Genomic DNA, 18,125 nt, shown 5'->3' with positions numbered 1-18,125 from the left:
GAAATGCAAAGACGTCTCAAATGAATGAATTGCCAGCTGCTGCTACTACATGACTCCAGGGCAATTCAGCAATTTCCAAATTATTTTGCAGGGTTATTTCAATGCCTTTCCTGCAGTGTGGTAACAAGCTTGCAGACTTGGGTGTACAACAGAAGTAGGTGATTACTGCAAACAACCATGATTTCCCAAAAAGAAAACATGGCACTGGACTGAAAATATATTTTCAGGGTTTTTATTAAATATTGAATGTATTTATCTACACTCAAAAGAAGACCAAATACATTTTGATGGTCAAATTTTTCAAGCCAACAAATGCTGGCAAATATGCAAGGTAAAGAGCAATACCAATGGATTTTCAAAAGTCAAAAGTACAGTTTCCCTCAGAACAGGAGAAATCCAGACAGTAGATCTTCCTCTGTGCACATACACTGCATATCAAATGGGCAGCCATCCATAGCTCTGGTTAAAGTTCATTTACACCACACATTTACTTTCACACTGAAGTAAAATGGGATTGGTCTAAATGTATCCATAACCATTATCAGAAGTGGTGCCAAAAGATTCGGACCTCAGCCAATCAGAGTGAGGAGAGGTACAGTAAACTAAAGGGATGTGCTGAAAAGGACACTGCATGTCTGCCATTAATTAAGACATCTGTTCTCACATTCGTGCTCTTGTTTTTTTTTTTTTTTTTTTTTTTAACTTTCTCACCCTTACAAAAGAAAAGATCAAACCTGAGGTCAGCTACTTCCAAGAGTTGCCAATAGTTCTTCCACTCCACTATTGGTGTCCTTGTCCAATTGCACATCACAGTCCCCCTCCCCAAAGCAATACACACAAGCACAGGAAAATAAGTTGACGGACTTTATTCCTAAAACAGAAGCCACACCACCAACTGCTGGCATGGCATTCATATATAATTATTTATATATATTGCCGTTTGGTTTTTGTGTCTAAATGTGTGGTATAAAATACTATATACAACAATGTACCTCTTTATTTGAACACAGTGAAGTTCATTGCTGTACAAGTCCTCTGTAGCTACAGCTTTGCTGTAAGTCCTTCATGCTCAAAGGCATGGAACATAATTCTCCACTCTAATTCTTCTGTACATTGTGACAATACAAATATTCTGTCTCCGTTACAAAAAATAATACTCTAAAAGCAACCTACTGGGACTTTATTTAATTTTTATGGGATTTTCTCCTGGTTGTTTTTTAATTAAGACGATTACATATATCTTAGACCAATTGCTTTAAAGCAGGAAGGTGATATAAACCTTCTCCATTTTATATATAAAAGAGGTTAAGAAATAAGACAAATTATACATTTAAAAACTTACAATAAATAAGATAGATGCAGGCATTTCTTTTGGATACTATTTCATCCAAAGGAATAAAAAGGAATTTCAGGTCTTAAAACCAAAAGATCCATTCTTGAGTTTTTTTTTTCCTTGATCAAATATGTCCCTTTTCTTCCAATAACTTTACAGATAAACTTGTCTCTCCAATACAGACTGGCCAGTGACTGTGCTGCCATGCTACATACCATAACAACCAATCTGTCATTCTCTCACGTTCATTAATTGCAACTCAACTTCTGGTTTCCCCCCACTTCTTTATTATTCCCTTGTCTCTATGTGCATGTCTTTAAATCACAGGGACAGGACCGTCTCAACCAGTAACAGCCATGGGGGGACAGGACCGTCTCAGCTTTAAAACAGCCGTCTAAAAAATCCTGTCGCGGTGCTGCAGGATCCAGCTCCGTGATCTGGCTCTGGTTCTGGTTCTTGCAGTTTTCTTCAGTCTTGATGAAACTCCACCTTGGGAGTTGTCGCTGCTGCTGCTGCTCCTCCTCTTGTCTGAAATGTTTCGCCTACATCCTTCCTTTCCCTTGTAACAGGCTGCCGGTTACAACATGTTCATGATGAAGTTGTACATCTGGTTGAGCACCACAAAGTGAATGGGTAGACACGATCGTCGGTCCTGTGTGGCCGGGTCACACGTCAGCCACGAGAGGGCGTTGTACTGCTCCAGCACGAATCTGTCCAACCACACGAGAGAAAAGCAGTAGTTACTTATAAGTTGACTCATTATGGTGATTAATAGTTACCATGACTGACCATTTATATATAAATCAATATACAAACAAAACAAGACAAGGTAGAAATCCATAACATAAAATGAGAAGTTTTAAGTTTGAGTAAATGTATATTGAGTTTACAGTAACTGTAGATCTAATTTTAATATGTTTTTTTTAAAAACTTTTCTGTTCTGTTTGGTCCTGCTTATTTTATGTTGTCAGGTTTTTGTTTTTGGTCAGTGTATAAATGTCAGTTTATACATTTTGTATGTCATTGCCTGTTTCCATTAAAAAAAAAATCTATATACTGTATGTCCTGTAGAAATTTGACTTAATAAAATAACTGACTTAATAAAACAATAATATTATCTTTTTTATATATATATATATATATTTTTTGGCTTTTTGCCTTTATTTGATAGCACACAGTAGAGATAGACAGGAAAGGGGGAGGCAGAGAGCGGGGGAACGACATGCAGGAAAGGGCTGCCCGACGCGGGGCTGCCTGCGATGAGGACTGTAGCCTCTACATGGGGCGGCCGCTTTAACCACTGCACCACACACTGCCCCAATAATATTATCTTTAACAATAAAAAAATATATAGCTTATATTTAAAAAAAACAAAAACAATTTAAGATAATTGATATACACAAAAAATTGAAATACTACATAAAACAAAAATAAAAACAAACTATTTGAAATTCTCATTACACTGTTGAATCCCATCAAAATATGTATCTATGCAAATGCTAATTCAGTCGTCAGGGTGATAATAGTATCTTGTGTTGTTGTGTTTATTGTTACCTGAGTACATCTGAGGTCTGATTGGAGTCGAGGGGGTGGGAGTGTTTGCTGTGCAGTAGTTCATCTGATTGCACTGAAGACACATGGAGGTGCAAAGAGGCCTGACGGGGGGAAAGAAGTGGTGTCAATGGCATTATAATGAAGTTATCAACTTTCTAGTGCATCTCATCTGAATAATTATTGCTCTATTCGCAGCAGCCGAGTCTGTGGCTAATTTCAGAAGCGAGGGATAACATTGCGAACCAAAAACCAGTGAACCGGTTTCCTTGTAAGTGCCATCTGTTTACACACAAGTCTTAAATTAGCCCAACACCACTCGCTGATGTGGGGTCACAAAAAGCAACAAAAACTGCTACAGAACAAATTTGCAGTTGATTAATGAAGATGTCTAAAAATTCGTTCCGACTCCCAGTGGAGAAAAAAGCTCATGATTTATATCTTAACTGCATTTTAAAGGAAAACTAACATATTCTTAGTGCTCAAAGGAGGGTGTAACAAAATTAATTTGTTTACTGTAGCTGCCTTGTTACAGCGTATGTTAATTGCATCTCTTTTTACCCCTCACCTTGCACTTAATTGTTTTCACTACAGTAAGTTGTCTTGTTCTCTCGCTGCAAAAACCACAAACATAATTCTGCTTTTGTGTAAAAAAAGAAAAGAAAAGAAAGCAGCATTTAAAAGAGGGCAGAGATCTGGTACCTTGAGGAAGAGCGGACACTGGTTCTGAGCCTGCGGACAGGCTGACCAGAACCAGTCGGGTAGCGGTCCGGCTTTAGCAGTAGAGACGAAGTAGCCAAGGGCCAAAGGCTGCTGCAACAGGCCGAAGGCTGCTGCAGCTTCTTCATGAGACTCCATACGGTCCGTACTCTGACCCTGCAGGAGATCAGCGTTTAATTAGATTAAATCAGGATCTCATGGAAAAGTTACATCAGTAATTCAATTTAAAAAGTGAAACTAATACATTACAGTATATACAGTAGATCCATTACACACAGAATGAAACATTTCATGTCTTTATTTATTTAATGTAATGAATATGGCTTACAATTAATGGATATCTAAAATTCAGTATCTTGAAAAATGTAAATATTTAAAAAAAGAAAAATTTAAAAAGCATTTTTGTAACACTTTACTTGAATAGGTATTCATAAGATTGACGTAACACTGTCATAACCATGACATAACAGCTGTCATAAACATCAATGAATACTTATGACAGCTGTCGTTAAGTGTCATTCGGTAAGTTATGTCACTTTTAATGCAAAGTTGACATTGTTTGAGATGTTTTTGTTCTGACAACTTGACATAAAGACAATTTAAACTGTCATAGCAGACCTAATTGCCAAACTTTAAAAAATTATGTCAAGTTCCCATAACAAGGACATCTCAAATAATGTCAACTTTGCATTAAAAGTGACATAACTTACCGAATGACACTTAACGACAGCTGTCATAAGTATTCATTGATGTTTATGACAGCTGTTATGTCATGGTTATGACAGTGTTACGTCAATCTTATGAATACCTATTCGAGTAAAGTGTCACCGCATTTTTAATATGGACATGTTGACCTTCTGAAAAGTATGTCCATTTACATGCACTCAATACTTGAACTGCTGGAAATTGACTTTTCCATGATATTCTAATTCATTGAGATGCACCTGTACGTGTGTGTGTGTGTGTGTGTGTGTGTGTGTGTGTGTGTGTGTGTGTGTGTGTAAATGACTCACCTTGCTGCCATCACCCCCGTGGTGGTAATGGGAGCCAGGAGAGTGTACGGGTGAGGTGGTGGGCGAGATGTTGATGATGTCAGGGTCCACCAACTCGTTCTCCTGGTCCAGCAGGTCAAAGATCCCGATGGCATCAGACCCGTCTGCGGAGAACAGGAGAAAAACTCAACAGGTCTGCAAGTGATCAAGTGATCAAGTGTTTTTTTTTTACTGATTCGATCCATGTGTCTCTGAAAACATCTCTTTTTGATGCCATAACTTGAAGCCATGACTTAAACGTTAAATTCTATTATGTGGTTTATTTTAATTTTATTTAGTGAATATGGAATGAATGAGTGAGTGACCATAATTCAATATTCTGGTGACGCATGTTTGCACAAAGGAAATAAGCCGAGGACACTTGAGGGTTCTGTCTGTGGATGAACTGCTGCTACAACACAAACTCTTATTAGACAGATAAATTAAACAAGAAGAACTTGGATTAGAGGGGAAAACCCTAAGTAACTGCTGCGCTTTGCTTTGACATCAGTGGGTTTTTGTTCAAGGTCCAACAAAGAGCATGAACCACACTGGATTAAAAACACAAGAGAATCGCAGGGAGCGACTGTAAGGCTGTCTTTACGCTACAGGCCTTGATGCCCAATTCCGATTTGTTGCCTATATCCGATTTTTTTTTACTGTCTATTTACATGTTCTATCAGAAGTGACCCATATCTGATATCTGTATTTACACCTGCTTTGCTTGTGTGAAACAACCTGAAGCTGAAGAGGAAATAAGCTAGCGGTTTTTTTTTTAAAGACGGGAAATTGTCACGTTATAATTCCATAATAATTATAAACGAACGCGAGTCTGGGGCTCAGAGTTTATATCCAACACGTCACTATTTACAAAGTAGCTACACGTCAGTCCTTAAGCTGCGTTCACACCGGACCTTTTATTTTTGTCGCTGTCGCTCGTATCACTCAAAAAAAATCGCTCGTCAATTTGTCACAGACTCGCATTTTCGCTTTGATGACGTCATGCCCACTGCCATGTGTCTCTGTTTACACCGGCACCACCGGGATTACGGCAGCCAATCAGCGCTGAGTGACAAGCGACTGACGGCCGGAGAGTTGGGATTTCTCATCTCAAGCGACAGAGCGAAAATCGCTCCGTCACTCGGTCGCTGTCGCTCAAAGCCCCAGCGATTTTTCGCCCGAGCGATTAAACGCTCAATCGCTCGTTTGCATTGACTTAACATGTAAACTCGTCGCCAGCGAGAAAAACAAAATGTCTGGTGTGAACGCAGCTTTACAAAATAAAGTTAGTGAAGTGGCTGTGTGGAGCGGACCTGTTGTGGACAAAACCTCTTGGACACATTTGTGTACATTGTTTGAGGAGGAGAGATCCGATTTGTCTGTTTAGACTGCAGATGTACGTATTGGCAGATATCCGATTTGTATCTGATTTATTTCCACATAAAACGGCCTGAATCTGATCTGACAATATCCGATTCCAATGCGTATTTGTCCCGTTTACACGTTCATGTTAAAGATCCGATCTGTGCCACTTGAGAGGAAAAAAAACAGAATTGGGCCACTTGAACAATGCGGTGTTAAGACAGCCTAAGACAGACAGACAGGCGGAGGAGACAACAGGAGGAGAGCCACCACTGACCTGTGGTGGCGTTGAGGATGTCGAGGTTGGGGTCGATGTTGGTGTAATTGGAGCTGGCCACTTGGACGGAGGCGGAGGTGGGGAAGACCAAGATGTGGGTGCAGGAGGTGTCCTGTGGCGTGTTGAGCTGCGACGTCTGCATGTTCAGGGTGGTGCTGCGGCCAAACACGGAGCCTGTTGATACTGAGTCTGATGAGATGCAGAGGGAAAAAAAAAAAAGGAGAGGAGGAGAGACAAGAGAGGGAGTGACGGGTCAATAAACAGCTCCGCTAAGCAGAATGAACCAAAACAGGAATCCTTGTCACAATCATTTCATCTGCTGTGAGAGAGAAATCCTTTAACTTGTCCCCGACTGAGCAAATTCTCAGTTTCTGAGCCAAGGGCAAAAATAACTCGACAAAGGAACAGACTCTGTTGTATTCAAGCATCAATGAAACGGATGAATTCTGCTGAAGAAATCACTGACGAGTAACGCTACATTAATGCCTCTACAATCAATTGTAACCACCGCTGGTGCTCTGTTCCATGGCGTTTTTAATGATCTGTTTACCCTCTCTATACTGTTGTACTGTACACTGTGTGTGAGCATTAAGAGCAATATTGCTATTTTTTCCATCTTGTTTGTAGCAGCATCAGGCTGAGAGTGAGACAAACAAAAAATCACTGCTTCTTATTTCATTTTATTACTACAGTACACCTCAAACCCTCAACTTAGTGCAATCACAGCTTTACACCTGTTACTACGGTGCTCATGCTACCAAAGCGGATCAAATTTGACGTGACAGGGGAAGCAAAAATTACTTAAAGAGATAGTTCAACATTTTGGAAAATCAAGCCGAGCCGCGAGATGCTCAGAGCTATGTTACGGAGGCTATTGGGATTTCTTGGTTTCCCTCATCAAACTCATCAAATACACAATCCAACAACTCCACAACGCTCTGGTGGACAAGTTGTGACCTGCACATTCACCACGCTATGAGATAATAACAGAACGTTACCAGACAAGAGTTGTTTTCGAGGTAAATTCATGCAAAACCGCTGATGTGCGTTCCTGTTGGGGGCAGTTTTTCAGCAAGCAGTCTCTGCATTTACCTCTAAACCAACTCTGTCTCGTAACTTTACGTTATTATCTCATAGCGTAGTGAATGTGCAGGTCACAACTTGTCCACCAGAGCGTTTTGGAGTTGTTGGATTGTGTATTTGATGAGTTTGATGAGGGAAACCAAGAAATCCCATTAGCCTCCGTAGCGTAGCTCTGAGCAGCTCGCGGCTCTGCTCCGCCGTTCTAAAAATAGCTTGCACCGACAATTAAAGGTAACAAACCTACTGCTATGACTATAGGGATTATGGCAATGGGCCAATTTGCCAAAATGTTGAACTATCCCTTTAATGTAAAACGGGGAGTTTCCTTACAGGCACTAAAACAACATGTAAGACATTAAGTTCAAAGTATCAGCTGTTTTGTACCAGAGTATCTCTACGATTACATCTTGTGTTACTGTGACGTAAAAACAACCCCCCTCCCAGCCAGTCACAGTTTGGCATGTTCGCAAATGTGCGGCTCACACAGCCTTTCTAATCTCTTTCAGCTTGAACAGCTTTTTAGGAAGGAGATGTCCTCAGCCAAGCATTGCTCAACACAATCCTGGTATGATGCACTGACAATCCCCCACTCGTTTCCCAAAATAAACCCATTGATCTGGCTCTCCATCACACTGCATTGAGATCAATGGGCATCTGAGAGATAGTGCTTTATGAGCGAAAGGTACATGATCTCCCCTGCCATCAATCTGCTCCGGACAAGCTGGGGACACGCATTGTGATATGTTGCTGCCATCCATCAGGCACACACGCACATGCACACACACACACACACACACACACTTGCACAAACATCAGCAGCGCTTTACTTTGTAGAGTAATGCCACTGACTCAGATGTGAGTTGAACATAAAAAAAAAAAAAGAGACACTTAGTGTATTTATTTATAATTTTCCTGCTGTGCACACGGTGTACCTGGCATGATGATAAACGATCCCTGGGGTTCCATGGCAACCAAGCACACGCTGAGGATGCTGGGCGTATCTGAGGCGGAGATGCCACACATTCGACACATTTCCTTCAGCCGGCGACTCAGCGACTGGAGGCTCGTCCTGCTCAGCAGAATGCTCCAGTCTGGTGCAGCAAAGAGGAGGAGCAACAAGGAAGAATAAATAAGTCATAAACTGATGTAGGAAACAAAAAAAACTCTAGTGCCTTGAATGCTCTAGTTTCTTTTTGTCATGAAAAGCATTTTAGACTGCCTCCCGTACCTTTTAGTTCTCCATGTCCTAGCCGGCCTAGTCGGCCAATCACCACCCTCCAAGGGACTGATGTCATCTGCACCAGCCCTAAGCACCAATCCCAGAGCTTCTGCAGGCCGAGCCGCCGAACCGAGCCCTTTTTCCTCCGTGCCCTGCAGAACGTGGACGGACACATGATGTGTCATGATGAACATGCTTGACTGACTGCCATGGAAACTTTTCTCTCAGGACTAATTTATATTCAAGCCATTTTGATATAGTAATTAATGCAGAAATCACAGTTTTGATATCAAGCAGACATACAGTATGTTTGTTGTGCAGCTGTAACTGAACGTGTGATATTCACAGAGAAAAAATTAACCAGCGGAGAGCAGTGCCAAACCACTGTGTTGAGGCAAATTATGTAGATAAAACGACATGTACCTCAACTGCATTATAAATAAAGATCCTGCATCCATTTCTGTCAGAAGCATTTTGCATTATGACAGCAATAAATTATGTTAAATCCTTTAATTTTTAGACAAAATGTAGTTTGATAAACTCAGTAAACCTCAACAAAAGGCCAAAAACTCAAGCCCAGAGGTGATTCATATTGATGGTAACTGATGGTTACATAGCGCTGCTGGCCGTCCTACCTGTTGGGCACATCGATGTTGATGATGCAGGTCTCCAGCAGTTCCCCGTACAGGTCAGTGCATGTAGCCAGAAGCCAGCGTTGGTCGTGGGACAGACAGTATCCTACAAAAAGCACGTTGTATTTTTGCGACGCCTCCCCGAACGTCTCCCCGAGCTCCGTCTGCTTGTCCTTTGTCGGCGCGAGAATGAATGGAGGCGTGTACAGACGCAGACACTCCGGCCGCTGCAGATCGGGAGGAGAAGATGTGAGGATAAATGATATGAGGATAAAAGGTCCTGGTAAACAAAACAGCTCCGGATATGTTCATTTTGTACACACATGCACATATTGGAACGTCTTCATTTTAATCTTAAATCCTACTGTGTTAAAGTATCTGTTCAAGCAAAACTGTTGCTTGTGTCAGTCCCTTTGTCTCGTTCCCTGCATGACTGCTCATGTTTTGCTGGTATGTTAAAGGGAAAAGGTAGAACTCTCCCCAAGGAAGGAAGTCGACTGAATTAGCCCCTGATCTGAAGCGCCCCTTTGTCTAAACCTGGAGTAAAGATCCCATTATGGAGGTCTCGGGAGCTAGCCAACCAGATAATGGAAAGAAAACTCTGGAGTAGCAGAGGGTTACAAGTTCCCTTGGTCCTGTTCCAGAAGAAAAACTACGAGGATGGTTAGCGGTAAAAAAACTCGATATCTCAGTGCACTTCTTTCTATTCAGTGGCAGACTGAACACAGCCGGGCCAAAAGGCCGGGTCGCCTCAGGTCAGGCTGGAGAACTGAAGGCAACTGAAATGCTGCTGCTCGGGGCCACGGTGTCAGCCTCTGTTTGCTTACCTATCGATCAGGCGACAGCACCGGCATGTTGATGCTAACGCACATTGCCAACGAGGTGCCGCTTCTGATCGACTGCAGAGCTCACGCGACAACCGTCTCTGCTTTTTACACATAGATTATGTCAATGTAATTAGAGTGCAGCTGCTGCTACTACTACTACTACCACCGCTACTACTTGGCAATCTGTCCTATTTACCTCTGGACTCTTCAGTGCAGTGTCGATGGCCAAGCCGGGGCCGAAGCCCGTTAGCGACTTGACATTGGTGGAGGTGGGCAGTGGCCGTCTGCACTGAGCGAACACAGAGAAGGCTAGAGACTTGAGGTGCTGGGCGTAGATGTTACGGTCTTCACCTCGTACTGGCTGCAGCAGGTACTGGCATGGGACAATCTGGTATGGGAGGAAAAAAACAGGATTTGTTAGATATTGATGATTTTATTCATTAGTTGAGTTGTTTTTTTTTTAACTCCACTTTCTATAAAAAGTAACCTGAGATAAAAACACAAGAGCTGAGATCTTTAACAAACTGAGGCAGGTTTCAAACTGACCCAACAACGAAAACAACCAGAAAAAGAAACAAAGAAAAGTGACAAATTCCTGTTCTGTGTGCGAATATCATGATTTGGCTTTTCTTCCAAGAATGAATCAAGACCTGAGTATCACATGTGAAATGTTGCGGTTTGACTCCTCTTTATTTGCTCTGTAACTGGGCCCCATCAACAATATATTTCCCATAATTTCAGGTGAAGTGCACTGATGAAAAACAGTAGTAACAATACAGAGAGTATTTATAAAGTAATCATAAGCAAGTGACAAATGTGCTTCCCCGGAAAACTCAGATACTCTGACACTGTGTTAGGCAGGTGTTGAGTCTCTTTGTGGTCACGCCTAAACGTTTGCATAGTCTGGATGCTGCATTGCACTACATTATTAAGCTGTTTCTGGTCACTCATCATATACTGTTGGTAATCATGAACAATTTACTGCCTCTGATGATGATAAATATGACAGTAATGGTTGCATTGAGTATAACGCTGAAATCATTAAGGAGCAATTGACACGCCGACACTGAATATACAATTAATTCTCATCATCATCACCGCCGGTGGAATTAACATCAGGATAATGAAACACAATATGGTCAGCAGCACTAACTACAGTATATGGCTCTCACAAGAACTTCACTTGCCTGGACAGAGATCGAATTGCGGACGTGGGCAGGCAGGAACTGAAGCATCTCAAGGTAGCAGCGGAGCAAACCCAGCGTCCACACGCTGGAGTGGGCCGGCACCGGGCCGGGGCCGCCGCCGTCCGTCTCATCGTAGCTGAAGGGGTCCACGATGTAAACAACGATGGCAGGTGGATACGAGATGGCATGGGACTCCCCGTCTGTGGGAACGCCGACCTTCTCCCGTTCCAAAGTGCTGGACACAAGATCACACACACACACGGTATTATTAAACTCATCTTGTCCTATAATTAGCATTTTTTTCAGTTCTGTTACATTTACTGCTTTTAAAAACATTATTTAAATCTGGATGAGGAAAAACTGTAACTACCTGGTATCCTGTGCTAAGAGTTAAAGGCATAGTTCAACATTTTGGCAAATTGGCCCATTGCCATAATCTCTATAGTCATAGCAGTAGGTTCGTTACCTATAATAGTCGGTGCAAGCTATTTTTAGAACGGCTTGGTTTCCCTCATCAAACTCATCAAATACACAATCCAAATGCTCTGGTAGAAAAGTTGTGACCTGCACATTCACCACGCTATGAGATAATAACAGAACGTTACCAGACAGAGTTGTTTTAGAGGCAAATTCATGCAAAACCTCTGATGTGCGTTCCCATCGGGGGCAGTTTTTCAGTAAGCAGTCTCTGCATTTGCCTCGAAAACAACTCTGTCTCATAACGTTTAATTACAATTAACGACAATTAAAGGTAACAAACCTACTATACTATAGGGATTATGGCAATGGGCTAATTTGCCAAAATGTTGAACTATCCCTTTAAGGACTTGTGTCACAAAAATATTATTTTGGCATTGTGATCATAAAATAATGGGACTAATGCTACATGCTCAATTTAAATGAGCTCAGTCTTGTTAGCCACACTTTGTATATTATACAGTATATATTGTAATGTCAAATATACATATTTATTATGGAAGGAACTGTCCTTTCATAAGAAGAATAGATTACTCAGTTGAATACTTTTTTTTATAGGTTTGTGACTTTCTGTCGGTCGTTTGGCTAACTTTTGTCAGCAGATGGAGTTAGCAGTCCCCGCCCTCGTCCCTACGTCACCACATTCACGCGCATCCCTTGGCTGCACACACAGAGAGGACTGCCCCTTTATGCCGTTCTCTCTCCTCACTGGATAAAGGTTGTAGGATACAAGGAAAGTTTTCTCCTCGGCTTAAAGCAGAGCAGAGTGACTGACAGACCCGTGTTTCGGACCAAACACTCTATATAAGTGACTGCGGTCGGAAGATATAACTATTTAAGACTTATATTAACACAAACATTCTGCTTACTTCTGCTTTAAAACGGATCAAAACCAGTTATTTGTGCTTGTGTTTCTTATTTGTCCTGTCCTACCTTTCAGGAGGCTCTGTGGGCCCCGGGGCCTGGCTGCTGGCGTTGTCCCCTGAGGTGCCGGTGTTCTGGGCACCAGCCTGCTGTCCCAGGTGTCCACTCTGGGCGCCACTTCCTTGACCCTGGCCGCCCATGCTCCCAAAAGGAGGGAACGAGCTGGGCTTAGCAGATGGCATGCCACTGCCGGGCTGGCCCGAGGACGTCACCATGCTGTTGGATGATGCGGAGCCGTTTCCGGACCCAGCGTTGTTGTTGTTGCTGTTGTTGCTGCTGCTGCTGCTGCTGCTGTTGTTGTTGTTGTTGGGACCCGAGGAGCCCGAAGCGTTCACCGAGCCCTGTTGTTGGCCCACTGAGCCGGAGGCGGAGCTAGAAAGTTGTGCGGAAGATGACTGGCTGGACGAGGGCGGGGGACTGGGCTGCGTGAGGAGGGAACTGTCCAATGGCTGTGATGCGAGGTATGGAGCTGAAGACGGAAAAGAGAGAGAAACCCGACGTTTGACTTCCATTAATAACATGAAACACACTCGAGTCTATTGCATTTCAGCTCGACCTCCTCCTACGCTGATCACCTTGCTTTTGCATTTCAAAGATCATTCAAGGCTCTGTATAATAACTTAGTGAAGTGTGGTCAAAGGTGGGATTTTAAGCAACAAAGCGCTGTCTCAAACAGGGCAAAACTGCTGCTGTAGTTAACCGGCGGGGGGGGCTGCTACTGTTAAGTGACACGTACCGAGGTTGTGGCGGCACACTTGTGCATAGAGTTTGAGCTTAGTGAAGGCGTCGCTGTTGCCGCTGGCAGCCTTGAGGAACCAGTCGCTCACTGGCTGATCCACGAGGTTCTTGGCTCCGCTGCCACCGACGAGGACGATGCCATCGGGGTAGCCTTTGGAAATGGGCCGGTGCTGACCTAGTCGACATGACTGTAGAAAAACAGAGGAAGAGGCAGAGTGAGGAAAACATGCATGAAAGTCGAAATGGTTTAAGAATGGAGGCTTGACACATTTTATATTTTAAAAAAATGTTTTTTTCTGTCAGTTTATACAAAAAATATAGTTTGTAATTAAAGCTCTCCACGGTCCAGGTTTACTTGGGACTTTGTGTTTATATTTGCCTTTTAAAGGGATAGTTCAACATTTTGGCAAATTGGTTTTAGGAGTAGGTTTGTTACCTTTATTTGTTGGTGCAAGCTATTTTTAGAACGGTGGAGCAGAGCCGCAAGCTGCTCAGAGCTACCCTACAGAGGCTCATGGGATTTCTTGGTTTCCCTCATCAAACTCATCAAATACACAATCCAACAACTCTGAGCAGCTTACGGCTCTGCTCCGCCGTTCTAAAAATAGCTTGCACTGATAAATAAAGGTAACGAAGCCACTGCTAAAACTATAGGGATTATGGCAATGGGACAATTTGCCAAAATGTTGAACTATCCCTTTAAATGTCCTGCTCCTGCATCAGTAGTATATTTATTTCTCCACAAAAGTGTGACTTATAATTTACATACAGAGTATCCAGGAACCCAAAATACAAGAAAAATCTTTTATGGTTGTCACTAGTATAATATTATTCTGAACAGTCCAAGCTAAGAAATATTTACAAAACCCGGTATAACGACGAAGCAGTTTTACATTTGTATAGCACTAAAAACCCAAGAAGTTTGCTCTCTTCTCACCTCGTAGACAGCTGTGAGGTCTTGGAAGAAGCTCTTGGCGCCGCTCAGCAGAGCCTCGTTGTCAGGACAAACCACCAGGTACCCGACGTCCCTGTGGGAGCCGAAGGGATCCAGCAACAGCTTCTCCCAGTAGGGCAGACCGAACGGAGACAGGACCACAAAGTCGTACTCATAACCCACCAGGAAGGTGGGGATGGGCAGGGGCTCTGGGGACTCGTCTGTGCCTGTGGGAGCGAAGCGGTGGAGGAGGAGGAGGAGGAGGAGGAGGAGGAGGAGGAGGATGGAGGCAGAAAGAATCACAAAGAAAGAAAGAAAGAAAGAACAGTGAGCGAGTGGTGTTAACAGGTGAGGTATCAGCCCCCCCACCCCTCCTCTCTGCTCCTCCACTGTGCATCAGATTGTGAGGTCACCAAACAATCTGACAGCTCCTCCCAACAGAGCTGACATCTGGACAACAGCACAGGGACCATGCTGCCTATTGATCTGACAACATCCAGGGTTTTTCTACCTTAAGACACACACACACATCCCAAAATGTCAGACACACTAACATCAACCGTCACAGTAGTTGCAGGTAGTTCTTTTTGTTTTTTTCTCCTTTCTTCTATAGAGAGACTTCTGACACCCTCACTGATGCTTGGTTTTAAAGGGATAGTTCACCCAAAATTGAAATTTCACTCATTATCTACTCACCCTCATGTCGACTAAGGGCTGGGAGAAGTTTCAGAGTCCTCCGTGGCTTCTCTGAGTTACAGGGGGTCTCGGCGTAGCATATAACGGTTGCAAATGGATACCAACTGTCTTCGTAACAAAAAGACACACCAAAAAACATCCAAATACCTCCATGCTGCTCATATGTAATGTCTGTCTTATATTGAAGCCCCGAAATGTGAAATTGTCCCGAAAAAAATTAAATAAGTCTATTTTTCAAGCTTGTTTGTAGCGGAAGCTCCTCTTCCCGGTTCGTCAAATTTGGACGAACTGGGATTTTTTTCGGGACAATTTCGCATTTCGGGGCTTCAATACAAGATAGACATTACATACGAGTAGCATGGAGGTATTTGGATGTTTTTTGGTGTGTCTTTTTGTTACGAAGACAGTTGGTATCCATTTGCAACCGTTATATGGACATACACTGCTACGCCGAGACCCCCTGTAACTCAGAGAAGCCACGGAGGACTCTGAAACTTCTCCCAGCCCTTCGTCAACATGAGGGTGAGTAGATAATGAGTAATTTCAATTTTGGGTGAACTATCCCTTTAATACAGCTACACTGGCTGGTAGCGAAGGATTAGTCAGAAATATGTGTACTAAATAAAACCCGTCATTATTACCGTAAGAGCCACGACCAGCCATCTTGTGGAACTGCTGCCATGTCAGAGGACCCTGAACGCCCCACGACCGCACCGTCCTCTTCTTTTGGATTGCATCTTGGAGTACAGGCTGGAGGGACATCAGCGCCCGCAGCACATCCTGAGAGCAGAGCACACTCACATCCACCGCTGGAAAACAGAAGAAGAGAACAAAAAACAAAAAAGATCAATCACAACATGAAAAACCAAGAAAAAACATCTCAACAAGTCTTTTAAAAAATCCTATCTTTAATCAGTGATAGATATTTTTCTTTCCAACAATCCTAAACTCCTGCTTTAATCACAGTTTTCTATTATAAGAATGAGTTTTCTATTATGATAATTTCAAGAAGTGATTTCTTTAAACAAATCAGATCTAAGGTAGACTCAAAAGTGTTTTTATATCAATGAACGGGAGCATTTTTTAAAAATGAGCTTTGTTTTTATTTTTGAGCTGAGTTGACTTTTGAAAATTATACATTAAGGATTACCTGGAGACAATTGATTTCAGCAAATTCTATAGTTAAATTAAGTACAAAGCTGAAATGTAAAACATAATTTGTATTAGGGGTGAAACAGATTAATAACCTCACGGATCGGATCACAGTCTTTGAGTTTTGGATCAGATCTTTTTCGGATCAGCGGAGGGTGGGGGGATGGTATACAGATGTTGGTAGAACAAACCATTTTGTTGTTGTTGTGCGCATCGTACAGTTGCCGATACGAGCTGAGTTTTTTTTATTGCCTGTTAACTTTTTTCTTTTTTTCATCAACTGAACCGCGGACCACTCGCGTGCCGATCCGTGGAGGGAGAACCGAACGGATCACAGATCAACAACGCTCCGTTGCACCATTAAAGCAGAAGTAAGCGATCCGGTCGTTTTGGCTAACTTCTTGTCAGCCGATGGAGTTAGCAGTCCCCGCCCTCGTCCCTACGTCACCACATTCAGGCGCATCCCTTGGCTGCACACACAGCCCTTCATGCTGTTCTCTCTCCTCATTGGATAAAGCTTGTAGGATACAAGGAAAGTTTTCTCCTCGGCTTACAGCAGAGCAGAGTGACTGACAGACCCGTGTTTCAGACCAAACACTCTATATAAGTGATTGCCGTCGGAAGATATAACTATTTAAGACTTATATTAACACAAACATTCCGCTTACTTCTGCTTTAATTTGTATGTAAGGGGAATCTGACAAAGTGTTGTGTTTCTCACCGTTCTGTTTGCCCCAGTGGTGCAGGCAGGTGCTCTTGACCAGTGCCTCGTCCACTTTGCCACCCGACATGTTGTCCATGAACTGCCTGCCGTGCTCCAGCGCCATGTAGCAGTCGCTGTGGTAATCCCTCTCGTCCACCCTCACGCAGGGCGCTACGGCGGCTCCGTTCGGCCCCCGCGGCGTCACCACGTCGTGGTCCAGAACTGAAATGGGTGAAAACGGATTGGTGCACTGGTCCTGCAGGAGGAGGATCAGCTCGTCCGGGACCCGGTCGCCGCCGCCGCCGCCGCCCCGGCCCACGCCGCTCCGCTCCAGCGAGGAGAGCCGCAGCTCCTCGAAGCGTTTCTCCGCCTCCCTGCTGAGATCCGAGCCGCGGCCCACGATGTCCAGCTCGTCCTCCAGGAAGAGGCCCGAGCCGTTGCCGTACCGCCTGTTGACCACCGCGCTGAAGCCGCAGCTGCAGGACTCGGACTCCTGGCCCTCGCCGACGGGGTCGCTCAGGTACACGGCGGCGTCGGCTCCCTTGATGTTCACGTTGCACACGCAGATGCAGCAGCTGTCGAAGTTGCAGTCCTTGAAGAGGTTCATGACCGACTCGGAGAGGATGAGCGTGACGTAGAGGCTGTGCGCCTCGGGGATCGAGGGCACCGTCGCCGGCTCCACCGAGTTCAGCGGCCGGCAGGTGGAAGGCGTGGACGCCGGCGAGTACAGGTCCGAGTTCTCGTACTTGAGCGAGCCCTGGACGCTGGCGGGGCCGCGCGGCGTCCGTGGGGTGCGGGGCGTGCGCGGCGTCGGGGCGGAGAAACGCGGGGTGGCGGGCGAGGGCAGGATGCCGGTGGTGGCGCTGTTGCTCGGCGGGGCGCTGTTGGACATGAAGGGCGTGTGCGTCTGCGGCGTGTAGGTTTGGCTGTAGTCCTGGTCCATGGCGCTGCCGACGCTGGGGATGTTACTGAGGACGGAAAGAGTCAAGGACATGAATTAGAAAAAAGGCAGCAGGACGAGAAGAAGAAAGCTGCACAGCAGGAGACACGACGGTGGCACTTTAAGGGTTTTGAAACGGGGCCAACAAAGCAGGAATAATCCTATCAGCTCACAGGATCTAACGTCAACATTATTAAAGGACAATTCCAGGCAAATTCAACTCGGGGCTGTATTTTCCTAACATTTTAGGTCTAAAAGAAGGAATCTGAAGATTTTCAGTTTAATTGCTCCTGTTTTGCGGTAGCTGTGTCTGTCCCCGCATCGCCACGGCAGCAATGA

At 44.0% G+C, this 18,125-nt stretch overlaps 1 protein-coding gene across 4 annotated transcripts in view; it reads right to left on the bottom strand.

Annotated features, from left to right (window-relative positions):
- Positions 1 to 367: 367 nt before the first annotated feature.
- med13a (mediator complex subunit 13a) overlaps positions 368 to 18,125 on the bottom strand; it is a 100,996-nt gene continuing 83,238 nt past the window's right edge. For 2 of the 4 annotated variants that reach the window (XM_083986042.1, XM_083986044.1), the window contains exons 16-30: positions 16,865 to 17,814; positions 15,633 to 15,800; positions 14,299 to 14,522; positions 13,360 to 13,549; positions 12,633 to 13,092; positions 11,223 to 11,457; positions 10,232 to 10,423; positions 9,212 to 9,435; positions 8,586 to 8,728; positions 8,290 to 8,448; positions 6,275 to 6,463; positions 4,618 to 4,760; positions 3,587 to 3,760; positions 2,888 to 2,988; positions 368 to 2,043 (exon numbers count right to left, since the gene is read on the bottom strand). In XM_083986042.1, the coding sequence (XP_083842168.1) occupies positions 1,911 to 2,043; positions 2,888 to 2,988; positions 3,587 to 3,760; positions 4,618 to 4,760; positions 6,275 to 6,463; positions 8,290 to 8,448; positions 8,586 to 8,728; positions 9,212 to 9,435; positions 10,232 to 10,423; positions 11,223 to 11,457; positions 12,633 to 13,092; positions 13,360 to 13,549; positions 14,299 to 14,522; positions 15,633 to 15,800; positions 16,865 to 17,814 (3,685 nt within the window). In that variant the 3' untranslated portion in view covers positions 368 to 1,910. The remainder of the gene's footprint in view (positions 2,044 to 2,887; positions 2,989 to 3,586; positions 3,761 to 4,617; positions 4,761 to 6,274; positions 6,464 to 8,289; positions 8,449 to 8,585; positions 8,729 to 9,211; positions 9,436 to 10,231; positions 10,424 to 11,222; positions 11,458 to 12,632; positions 13,093 to 13,359; positions 13,550 to 14,298; positions 14,523 to 15,632; positions 15,801 to 16,864; positions 17,815 to 18,125) is intronic. The other 2 variants (XM_083986043.1, XM_083986045.1) reach the window with 2 other exon arrangements.

The sequence above is a fragment of the Trachurus trachurus genome (assembly GCF_905171665.1).
Source record: "Trachurus trachurus genome assembly, chromosome: 14".
Taxonomy (NCBI): domain Eukaryota; kingdom Metazoa; phylum Chordata; class Actinopteri; order Carangiformes; family Carangidae; genus Trachurus; species Trachurus trachurus.
This window is presented reverse-complemented; position numbering and strand designations above follow the sequence as displayed.